The 12,331-nt window shown below is 46.9% G+C and overlaps 1 protein-coding gene across 1 annotated transcript; it reads right to left on the reverse strand.

Moving 5' to 3' along the window:
- On the reverse strand, positions 1 to 4,182 carry LOC100825546 (formin-like protein 8). Its single transcript, XM_003558506.4, has 4 exons — positions 2,572 to 4,182; positions 2,294 to 2,487; positions 1,336 to 1,577; positions 1 to 1,148 (listed from the first exon to the last, which is right to left on the reverse strand). The coding sequence occupies exons 1-4, from the start codon at positions 4,035 to 4,037 to the stop codon at positions 360 to 362; spliced, it is 2,691 nt and encodes an 896-aa protein (XP_003558554.1). The 5' UTR covers positions 4,038 to 4,182; the 3' UTR covers positions 1 to 359.
- Positions 4,183 to 12,331: the final 8,149 nt, after the last annotated feature.

Raw genomic sequence — 12,331 nt, forward strand, 5'->3', positions numbered from 1 at the left:
TTATAGTTAATACCACTGCTCCAAAATTATATGAAAATAACTACACAAGTGTGACCATCTTCCAGTAAACTGCTACTAGATACTAGTGTGGCCAAGCCTAATTCCTAGTCCTCTGTATTGCAAATTACCCAACAAAAAGAGAAATATCTTATAATTATTCTCCTTTTGTACAAAAAATAATCCACATAATCCAAACGTATACACCCCGATCTCTCCTAATCTTGGCCATCCCAAGATTGAATATGTGCTTCCTTGTCACTATCATAGTAAACTTTTGCTGCAGCTGCTAAAGCTGTCAAAGTTCGTGTGCCCTCCTATGTGCATTCCAAAATTCAGTCTGTTCCTTGATCTCCCTTGTCCTACGATGACAAACTGTCCTCATCGTCGGAGTTGTTCTCCCGTCGTTGGCCGTACATATTTAGAACCGGCAATGTGGTCGTCGCCGAAATACGGAACGACCTCGCGGACCCGACGACGGTTCTGTCCTGCTGCATCCGACCAACCTCCCTACAGACATGATCCAGCGTCGAGAGGAAGTCCCTCACCACCATGAATATCCTCAAGGGGTGAGCCTCCTCCTTTGCAGCATCGCCATGGAAGTAATCTGTGATGTCTTTCACTCTCCCCAGAGCCATCTTCTCCTCACCCCTTACTCGCTCGATCTCCTTCTCGGCTTCCTTCAGAAAGCTCTGCATTGCCATGAAGAACCTCTGGCCCTGTGTGCATTGCCTCTCTAGCTGCAACACCGACTTGATCTTTTCAAGTCCTGTTTCGAGCTTACTGACGTAGCCATGCAGAACGTCAAAGTCCATGGAAGCTGCCTTCTTGACGTTGCCAAGCTCGCTGCTCAGCCCAGACACAACTTTCAGGCCATGCTTACGGAACTGCTCATCTTTAGAGCTGGTGATCATGGCATTTTCCTTATCAGATTTTGCATCTTCTGATCGGATCATTTCTTGGACAACAAAATGCAGCAGCGTGGTTTTACCGTCAGCTCCCTTGACATCTGCAAGCTTTAGAAGAGTGTCGAGCTTAAAGGCTTTAGCCTCACCCCGATTTGTGCCGACATTCATCCGGTTTCCAGTTCTCAGCACTGCTTCAAGGAGTTTTAGGAATAACCTACTACCCCTAAGATCTTCACAAGCTGCCTGAAAACAAGTGAACAAATGTGAAGTAACCACATGTGTAACAGCTCCCCGCACAAAAAGAGACATGTTTAAGAACTGAACATTTAGGGTATCCTTTGATTTTTTAGTACTCAAGTCAATGATGTGAAGTTTGTATATTGAAATTGTGAGAAGGAACTGTGCAGTATGAATTTACTATCTCCCATACCTCTAGTGTTTCAAACGCTTTCCTTAGGTAGTTAATCTCCGTCTCGAAATTGGCTCGGTACAGCATAGCATCAACTCTTTTGAATGCAAAAGGTATATCCAGCACTGTCTTGAGAAAACGTTCTGCAGTACCGAGCTTCGATAAGTCGCCGCTGTAATCTCGTAGTTTCACTTCCTCCTCCTTAGTAGGTGCCATCTTGACTAAAGTTTCCAAAAGTTCACTCCCTAAACACTCAGCATTGCCTGTTCAAATATACAGAGATGACATATACAAAGCATCAGTATGCTCCCTTGAAAAATATTAAAATGATTATATATAGAGATCACAGAAGTTCTTAGAGAGTTTGGTTTGGAACAATTTGTTATTATTTGGATGATACGTGATGTGTCATCCTCTATAACAGCAGAAAGCAGAAAAAGAACAAGAAGTTTGTTTCGTCAGGATGTTTCATGACCTTCCTACTAGAAAAGGATTGGTCGAGCCATTTTCTTTCCTTAATGATTTCAACTTTTTAAGTGTCCTTGTAATTTCTGTTGAGGTCGTACTATTGACATCCAGAATTTTCTGTTAATTCAACACTCCTTAAGTACATGTTGCTATTGAACTGGCAGGGCCACCGACCTCCGAAAACAAAATCCCATTGAAAGCAAACGCAAATCACAAAATTTGATGAAAAGAACGTCCAACCTAAGCCTCCTTATGCTAAATCCTAATCACAATCAAGCACAACTAACCCAATTTAAGATTTACAAACAAAAAACATGTTTGTTTGTTGAGCAAAAGAATACAGTAGTGAAAAGAAAGCTGCTTCAGTATATCGGGTACTGAATCAGGTGAACTGTAGCGGGCACTGAATCAGGTGTAGAATAGTGGAAAGCTGACAAATTCGTCGAAAAACGCAAATTTAATACGGCAGCTGCACAATCAACATTGTACTAAGCGCAACTAGAACACTCACCATCCAAGAGTGCATCGGAGACCTCCTCGCGCGTGACGTTCAAGGCACGGAGCAGGATGGCGATGTTCTGGGCTTTCTTGGGGTCGAGCACCCTCTCCTCCTGCCGGAACGGCGGCTTCCTCCCGCCGTCCCTCGGCGGCGCGGCGGGCATCGAGTTGTTCATGAACAGCGCCTCGATCATGTCCTCGTCCAACCTGAAAGAAAGAAAAACGGGTCAACATCACGCGCAGTTGATATACTGTTGTGAAGCACGCGTTTGTTGTGAAGCAGGTCTCAACTGGAATGAGCTTGACTTGAGCTGGTCCCAGACCATGGCGCGGTCGGAGGTCGCCCGCACCTTGTCCCAGTGCAGCGGCTTCAGCTTCGGCAGCCCCGGACGGTCGCCCGCCACGTCCTCGGCGTCGTCGGCCCCTGCCCGCATCGACGTGCTCCCGTTGTTGTTCGCCGCCGCCGTGATCGGCATCGGCATGGCAATGCGGGGGCCTTCCGGTGGGAGCGGCTTGAGCAGCCGCCGCCTCGATGTCGGCCCAGACGTCGGCTCCACTGGCTTCGGGAGGCTGTTGTTATTCGACGTCATTCGTGGCGGCGGTGGAGGCGGCGGCGGTTTGGGGGCCGTTTGAGACTTTGCCGGCGCTGGAGGAGGCGGCGGCGGGGGAGGAGGAGGTGGCCGTGGAGGAGGGTTGGAGGGCTGCAGCGGCCGCGGTGACGGCGAGATCACCTGCTTGACGTCGGGGGCAGAGCCGGTGGAGAAGCGCGTGCGCGGGGGCGTGCGCGTGCGGCGGGATCGAGCGGCAGGCGGCGGGGGCAGCGCGGCGACAGGGGGGAAGAAGTCGCTGGTCATGCTGGGAAGGCTGCGCCGGGAGGCGGTGGTAGTAGTCGGCGGGCTGGACGCGCTCGCCTCGCTCCACGTCTCGCCGCATGCTTCCCCTAGCGCGCCGCCCGAGCCCGATCCCCCCGAGCGCTGCCGCGGCGTGTAGTAGGCCGCGTCGTCGTCCGAGGAGCCCATCGTGGCGACGCGCCTCAGCGGCGGGAGGGGCCGGAGCTCCGGGCTCGGGTGGTCCGTGGCGGCGGCCTCGGCCACGGCGCGCCGGGCGCGGTCGTTCCGCAGCTTGCGGTAGGGGGACCCGGCGAGGTCGGCGTCGGTGGGCCCGCGGTGCTGTTGCGAGGGGGTGGCGGGCTCCACCGTGCCGACGTAGAGGAAGTCGGTGGCGGAGGAGGATGCGGCGGCGGCGGCGCGGCGGTGGTGGGCCGGGCCGCCGTCTGGGCCGAGCAGCTTCTGCGAGTCGCAGCGGCGGCGCGCGCGGCCCGTGATGAGGAACGCGCACGCGAAGCCCAGCAGCGCGATCGCCGCGGCGGCGGCAGCCCCCGCCGCCACTATGGTCGCCTTCTTCGGGCCGCGGGCGGCGGTGACGCCGGACGGCGGGTTGGACACGTCGGCGGCGATGGTGGTGGGGGATGTCGCCGTCGTACCACCGCTGCCACGAGCAGCAGGCGGGGCCGGAGGGAAGAAATCTCCGGAAGGGGGGGCGTCGGGCGTCGTCGAAGCCGGAGGGCTAGGGTCGGAAGTGAAGTCCGGCGCGGGCGGGGGCGGCGGCGAAGGGGGCGGAGTCCACTCGATCGGGAACAACGGCTGGTGCAGCACCCGCCTGGGCCTGGCGCCGACATCGCCGGACTCCGCGGGGGGGACACAGCCGCACAGCACCAGTTGCGCGAGGAACAGCGCGATGGCCGTGGCGGGAGGCATTGGCGGTGCGAGCAGAGCAGAGGCGGAGGATAAAAGAAGCCGTAGCTAAGCTCAGCAGCAGCTATCTGCGGTCTCTGCTTTCTAGAGGGGGGGAAAGAGAGTGTGTGGGAGGGAAGTGGGAAGGAGAGTGAGACCGACGAAGCGGCCGCCATTTCCGGCTTCGGAGATGTACCGTCCAGATGCCACCATCCATCTCTGGAGATCAGCGGCCTCGCTCACACGTGGCACCCGAATCTTGCTTTCCGTCTGCTGCTGCTTCTTTTCCCGTCGCCTTTGTTTTCCTTTTTCTTTTCCTTCGGGTCTGTGCTTTGGTATCCCACTTACGAAAAACAAATGCGTAGATCTAGCCAGTGAATAGCCTCTTTTTTCCTTCTTCCCTCACAAAGGTGCTCTACTGTGCAGAAAACTTTGATCGGGATGGAGATTTCGTGCTGTGGTTTAAGGGAATTGGGGATGGATTAAAATACTGTTATTGGTGCCACTCCAGTAGAGTAGGTTGGTAGTACTACGCCGCAGCGAAGTAAAGGAAATATTCCACAATAAACACATGCTGGGGTAACCTTGAACCCGATACTTTGCGTGCCAACAAGCTCTATATCATCGAGGAGTTTTTGACTTCCTCCTGTACAGACACTAGTGACTGGCCATCTTGCAACCTTGCTGATTAAGGCCGCACTGCATTTTTCCTTTAACAATTAAACTTGTTTGCCTGGCTCAATTACCAGAATATTTATCACTCGATTAAAGGAGATCGGCCTTTGATTACAGCAAAGTGCCAGATGGAGAGCCGGGTAGGGTGGGTGTATAAAACCAAAATGAAGGGCCAGGGCCGAATTTCCTGATCAATCAATTAATTAGCAAGTGATGTTTCTTTTCATCTTTACAACATACAGTACACTTTCTCTTTCCTTGCGTGCTGGTGCATGTATGTATAATGCATGTATGCTCTATCGATCGGTCGGTCGGTCGTATCCATCATTCTTTCCCTAGCTAGGCTGGGCTGGGATCTTCGAACGCTTTGCTTAACCCCTCTGCTTTCCTTCCGCTTTCTTAATTAGTGCTCGCTTACCTTTTCTTTCTAGGAAATTTGCTCGCTTATTACTGATTAGCTTTAGTCGAAAGCGTGTTATATGGTGGGGATTCATGTTTCCAGTCTCCACGCTGCTCTGTGTCTGTGCGTTATGAATAAATGAAATGAATCATCACACGTACTCGTTTAGTACATGGAAGGAGAGAGAGATTGTGTGCTCGTTGGTGAACGGTGATGGGGTCCCACGTGCATGGGCTGGGTATGCATGTGGAGTTTTATAATTCGCACGTCAAGCATCTGCTGGCGCTTTGGCTCTGTCACGTGGAAAGGGAACTGATCCCGGAGCGCTGCGTGCTATCTCTGCCCTGAAAGACTGAAAAATAAAAGGATTTGCACGCCCATTGATCAAATCACATACAACAAAGAAAGCTGGAGCAACCAAGGGCCTATCTGATTTAAAGGTTTTCAGAATATCCAAGGATGGTCATATTCAAGAAATAATTTCCAAATATAAGTTGTTTGATTCGTAGCTTTAAATTATACGGACATTTCTGAAGAATTTTCCTGAGATACACTTAATACAAATTTTTTTGACTCGAACATCTTTGAAATTTGCCTATACATTTTTTTATGTGCTGCAATAAAACAAACTTTGGTGAAAATTGAAATCAAATAGACACTCTCTCTACTCTAAACCAGTACTATGTCATATTAATTATATGTTGGATATCAAACTTTCTAAAGTTTTAGTTAACTTATAACAAAAGACATCAGCATCAACTAAATCAAATGCCATTGAAGTCTTTCTCCTTTTGTTTTCAATAAATAATGAATTTCGGAATTGTACTAATCAAATATAACCTTGGCTAAGAAAGCTTTAATTTGCCTACCTTAAGATGAACCTTGGCCAAGAAAGCTTTAATTTGCCTGCCTGAAGAAATGCTTTTCCCGAATCCCAATCCAAACATATTTAAGTAGCACATGTTCATTTTGTTTTCTTGTTTTCTAGACATAAATTTTTGTTTTAGCTCTACTAGTTAGTGTGCCGTCTTTTCTGCTACAGTTACAATACCAAGATTTTCTATTCATAGCTATTATACTTCTTCAAAAACAAAAGTTACTTCTTAAACTTTTAAAATGTCCAACCTCCATGAATCGGCAAAAGCGCAACACTTTGACGTGGGAGAACTGGATGTAAGGGCCTCTTTTTTCCATTTTGAATAACTAGATAACACGGGTTTTTTTCTTAATTAAAATCAGATATACAAGTAAGTGTCGAGTGCTTCATTTCCTTGCGGAGCAGTAACACGGTGCATACGATTAAACATGAGAAAATGTGCATGGCTTAGGCCGCGTACAATGGGGTGACGTACGTCAGCCTTCTCTTAACGATGCCACGTAGAATAATTGCTGATGTGCAAGCGAGAGGAATGATGAAAGGTATTAGCCTTCTCCTAGCTAAGAAGGATAAGTTAAAGAAAAGATAAATTTTTCATTGTACTTGAATTGCCTTTTTCTTAACATTTATTTATTTAATTTTATTCATATCAACATTAATGGTAAGATATGGAACTAAGAAATAACTTATTATATAACATGTTTTGTTGTCTTTTCTAAGTGATTTGGAACACATAAGAAAAGACGGTCTTATCGACGGACACGATGGATGGGGCGTGACATGCTGCCATGTGGTGGACCCGCCTGGTGCTCCGGCAGTCGGGACCACCACCATCGGTTGCAAATGAAAAATGTTGACTGTAATTAGGGGAACACGCAGGCCTAGTTAATCTCTTTTTTTATACTGCGGCAGCTAGCTAGCAAGGCTGTACTATATGATGATGTCCAAGGACAGGGATGAATTCTTTAAGCAGGCGCATATAATTGCAATTTAGCACGAGTACGTCGAATGATCTGCATTGTCGCAGAAATTTGTCGCTCCATGGATTACTTACTCGGCCCTAGAGCTATAATAGGGGCGATCTCATGTACACACAAGTGGGGTCCAAGTCCCCACTCAATTTTAGAAATCACTCCACTAGTACTATGTGACTTTAGTGGAAAAAACACTTATGGTTGAATTTATAAAAAAATGATAGCCTCTCGAATAATTTGCCACCATTAAAAATAAAATAGAAACTTCGTCCGCCAGCAACGTCTTGGAACCGCTTTCATTTTAATTGAGGAAAACGCACTGCTCTGGTAGAAGTAGAACGACACATGCCTATGAAATTGGCCGGGCAATCCTTCGGCAACGTGTCTAGTTTTCCTGTTTTTTTACTACTCCGTAGCATACTGTGTGCAGCTATGAAATGATAAAAATCATTCTACTATCCATGTGGGTCGGAATAAGTGAGATCGATTAGGAAAGATGGAAGTATTTTGATATAATTATGCATATACTACTCCGTTTCATAATTTTTGTCGAAATATTACATGTATGTAAACACTTTTTAGAAATAGATACATCTATTTTGGGGCAAATTTGAGATAAGAATTATGAATCGGAGGGAGTAACTTTTTTTTGGGGGGAATGATTGCTATAATTCAAAGATGAACACACAAAAATCTGTGTGCCACTTTAGGTACCAGAGTACCGGTCGCACCACTACAGTACCAGCCCCACCACATTTCTACACCTATATGTTCACAAACTAATTACCGATAGACCAAGAATCATCTTTCGACACCGTTAGACCGATTAGAGACAGAGGACAAGAGAAAAAACATTCAAAGTCACTTGGCCCCGTAGCTATGGAGCTCAGCCCAGATATGTCGGTGGTCAGGTGCTCTTTGGCTTGTACCCGTCGATCGGGACACGTACGTCGCTGTCCTGGAACTCGAGGCCATTTTGTTTTTTGTCAAGGGAAACTCTACGCATTTAAATTCGCGGGTCCAAGACAAATTAAACCTTCAGATGACTGACAAACACACCGACGTTTGTCGTAGTCGTACGAAGAGGCAGAGGCTTGAGGAAATCGGAGTTCGATGCCAAGTCGCTGTCTGCTGGTCCTGGTTCTTGGTTTCGGCTCTAATTCTTCAGTCCGCACGGTGTTTTGGGGGACCATTTTCAGGGCCTCTGGATGAACGGCGCCAGGATCTTTCTCGTCTGTTTTAGCAGCTCCGTATTTTGCTAGCAGGGGTTTTATTAAAAAAAAAGTCGCAGCACGTACTGCACCTGCAGCCTGTATTGCGAAACGAATTGTGGATAGAGCAGCCCAGCCAGCCCACCCATGATACAAAACCAGATGTCGAGACTCGAGATAGATATTCGGCACACCCGAGCGAGTCTAGGCCCTGGGCCCCTTTCCGAGGAAGAGAGCCCGCGCCACTCATGTTTGATGTTTTTGCACGGATCAAAAAGAAAGATGGACTCGCTGGGCTGCTAAGGAACTCTGATTACAAAGCCCAAGCCCAACCATCACCTATTGCATATCATCGCATGGATCGTGGATGTTTTTGCTGATCTACGCGATCGAGGACCTAAACAAAAGGATCACAGTAAATACACCTTCATTCCGCAAATTACTGAACAGAGGATTCCTCTCCGGGCATCCGTTGCGTTCTGCCATGAACCATTTGCCGAGCTGGTCGGCTTGGACCGACGCTGCTCTCGGCCGCTCCCGCGCGCCATGTCAAAAACTTTGCTGGTTGGTTCGCGCCCGTAGCTTCGCCAGTCACAGGGAAGAAGAACACAGGTGCCTACAGAGCTTTGGCCAAGACCTTTTGGCCGGGCCACATGACACGTCTACAGCAAGTACTCAACCAACAACACAGGTGGCGAACGCCGACGCCGGTCGTACGTGTATCCGCGCAGGCGCGGCAGAAACGATAGAGTGGGCCGCAGTCCGCACTAGTTCGAGCTAGTGGGGGCAATGGAAAAGATTGGAACCCAGCTAAATCGGCAGAAAATTCTCTCCTCTTCTCTCTCCCGGTTTTCTTCTAGATCTTGAGTCTTGACCGCTGTTTTCCATTCCAAAGATGCATATATGACCAAATATCAGCAGCGTACGCACTCCACCAGAGAAGAGGAGAGAAGATGAGACGTTCTTCCTTCCCATGCAAAGAACGGACCGCTAGGAGTATAACGAGGCACCAAGTTAAGGCCGTGTTGTTGAATGTGTGACGACACAAGATCCAATGAGAACGATTCAACCAAACCTCGCAAGGCATTGCTCGTTGGTTGCATTCATATTTTGCATCGTTGGAGCGCAACTGTATTTGATGGGGGTTGACTCGGTGACTGCAGCTGTACATTGCTAGTTGCGGTTGACCGCGGTTGATGATTCGGTGGATGCACAAATAAGATAAGTGGTTGCATCTTCATCCAGTTTCAACGGGTTGTTTTTTTACAGTAAGTTGCTGTGCTCTTTCAACTTTTTTTTTTTACAAAAGTACCCGAATGTACACTGCACATAGGATAGGCTCTACACCGAGGAGAGAAGATCAGAAGGGTGAGGACGGGGGACACACCAATCCATGGTTTTATTGGGTATAAATACTGACAAAAACAGGTGTTTGGGCAGACCAGTACAATGGCTGCAAAGCTGCGACTCTCTGCAACGTACTCCTCGTACAGTTGTACTTGCGTTTCTTTGTGAATTGAATTTACCCATGATGATATGTTTGGTAGATTCTGATAGGTGGCCGGAAGTGTTGTGTAATACAACCGTATTGTACATTGTATAGTACGCTACGGAAAACGTACTGTTTCTTTTTGTCTGTGATCATCAATCAAGGTGCGGGTTTAAGCTGAGATCTTACCCTTCATGGTGATTGATAAAGCCTGCGCCAGATCTTTCAGATTGAACATCAGTCAAGTGTTTCCATCGGGAGGAAATAAATCGTGTGGTAACCACAAGTAAATTTGCAATCACCGCGATTAAGTCCACTCTGCCAAAAATTTACATGCCTGTTATAAAAAAAAATACCATGTTGCTCGTGGTTCGGTTTGTTTAGAACAAAGGAAGAGTAAAAGAATTTTGGAGGTTTGATTTTCTGTGGATTTTTCTTTGTCACGGGTGTTTACAACAAAGAAAACAACAATAACAATTTCTTAGGAAAAGGAAGATTTTTCGAAGCGAAAAAATAACCTGGACCAAAGATTTTCAACCCACTATTTTCATTCCTTTTTTTTAACCTGTAGTTTTCACTTTACACTCCATCATATCTTTCTGATTTTCTTATTCTTGTATTCTTATGTATTAAAACAAGGCCTTAAGAGCCTCTTTAGATCAGGGTAATAGAAAAAAATATAGGAATATGATGCCCTTGCATGTTGGATCCTACGGAAATTGAAAACACAACGATTAATTGTAGAAGTTGTTTGGTTGCTTCATGGAAAAACACAAGAATTCGTATAGTGACGAGTTTATGCCATAGTGCTCATAGACATGAAGCAATTTTCTAACCTCTTGCTACATACCATCATACGTGAGGGTACAGGGAAGCAATCCATATGATTTCAGAGGATCCGATCCTCTAAACCAAAGAGTCTCAACACGAAAAGGTGTATGGGCTAGAATCCTACAAAAATCCTTTGAAAACCCTTTGATCCAAAGAGACCCTAAGAAAAAATGCATCACTCTTGGTCTTGGATAATCTTGGGCACCCATGTGTCGAGACTTGCATTTCTCACATACAAGATGTTTTTGCTTAGCTCCTCTCGGCTTTGGCGGCCCATCTAGCGCCAGGAGGTACGAGCAACATTGGATCGACATTGTGTGTGTATAGGTTTCGATATCTTTTGACCGTGATGCCTGGGTGTTGCAACATTGTATCATACTACCTGACACTTATTATGGATCGGAGGGAGTATGTGATAATAGACTCCGGCTTCATCCCCTTCCTATTTGTGTCCGTCAAAGTTGACGTGGAAAACCGGATATTCGGCCCAAGTTGCCATCAATAATGATGCTGAGTTCTTGTTTTGGTTGGTGATTCTCCCGGTCCGTTTCGTTTTGGCCTTTTCATGCTTCTGGTCTTTTCTCGGGTGGTCCCGATATGCGCTTGGCATTATGTTAACCAGAGTAGGCTTTCTATGTAGGGGGCTCATATAGCTCTTCAAAACATTTGAGGTTAGGAATCATACTTCATCAAAGCTTGGAAGGAAAGAGAGATGATATGGGCAAAACTACAGAAGACGTCTTTGGGCAGCTTCGTACAAAAGTATGTAGAGGTTTAACCCAGCAACATTAAAACTAGGGTTCTCTCTCTTTTTCTTTGTGTTCAAATTTCAAACTTTATACTTTTGCATATAATACATCTAGTGTGTACACCATATTTGTAAGGAAATACATGGAAACAATTCCGTATAGAAAAACTATATGCAGAAATCATTTTGGTTTCAAGAAAAGAAAAGAAGTACATGTTTGAAATGCAAAGCTATAATACCCCTTAGAGAACCAAGCGTATAAAAGGTAGAATATCGACCACGAGCATTTGAGACCATACGCGAGCCCGCTCCTCCATAACATGCTTTAAACACCACATCATCCACAACGGTGGACAAAGTCACCATTCTCACATCGGAAGGAGGTGTGCTCTGAACTCGTCAAGCGTTGGATCTAGTGTCGTCGCTCCATCAGATGGAGACAAGAACCTCTAGCCGGAAGCATTTACTAGGAGCAAAAGACAACCGGACCACAAAAACACAATTCTACGTCAAAGTCAAAAAGATCTGGCTGCTGAACTTATTCTTGTGCAACGACATTTCTATCTCTCATCGTCCCCCCCCCCCACCCCCCCTGTAAATACTTTGTCTTGTTTAATACCTCCTTCATTTCACTGTCGAAATCTTTCCTGTCGAAATGGAGGGAGTATAATTATACTGTCGAAATCTTTCCTACAATTTTCAGTAAAAATAAACATTCAAGCGCCTGGATGTGCTTGGGAGCCGGATTGAATTTTAGAAAACACTACTACTACTAGAATCAGTAATAGGCGCACATGGAAGATCGGACCCGATGACAGTCGGGCAAATTGAGTTTTCTTCTGGCCTTCAGGAGGAAACAACTGATGTGACATCTGGGGCTTCCGGAAGGGGAAGGCTGGCGATGAAAGATCAAATTCAGGAAATCCAGTGTTAATATGAATACACGAACCATTTCCTGTAGCAGGATCCGCGTCTGCAGATACATCCATCGTTGCGGACCGGGCCGCGCGCACGTACGCGCAACAAGACGGGATCGGGTCACACCACACGAGCGTAAATCGATACGTACATCCAGGCAAAACAAAACAAAACAAAACAAGACCGAGGCCAGCC

Source organism: Brachypodium distachyon, chromosome 1, assembly GCF_000005505.3.
Source record: "Brachypodium distachyon strain Bd21 chromosome 1, Brachypodium_distachyon_v3.0, whole genome shotgun sequence".
NCBI lineage: Eukaryota > Viridiplantae > Streptophyta > Magnoliopsida > Poales > Poaceae > Brachypodium > Brachypodium distachyon.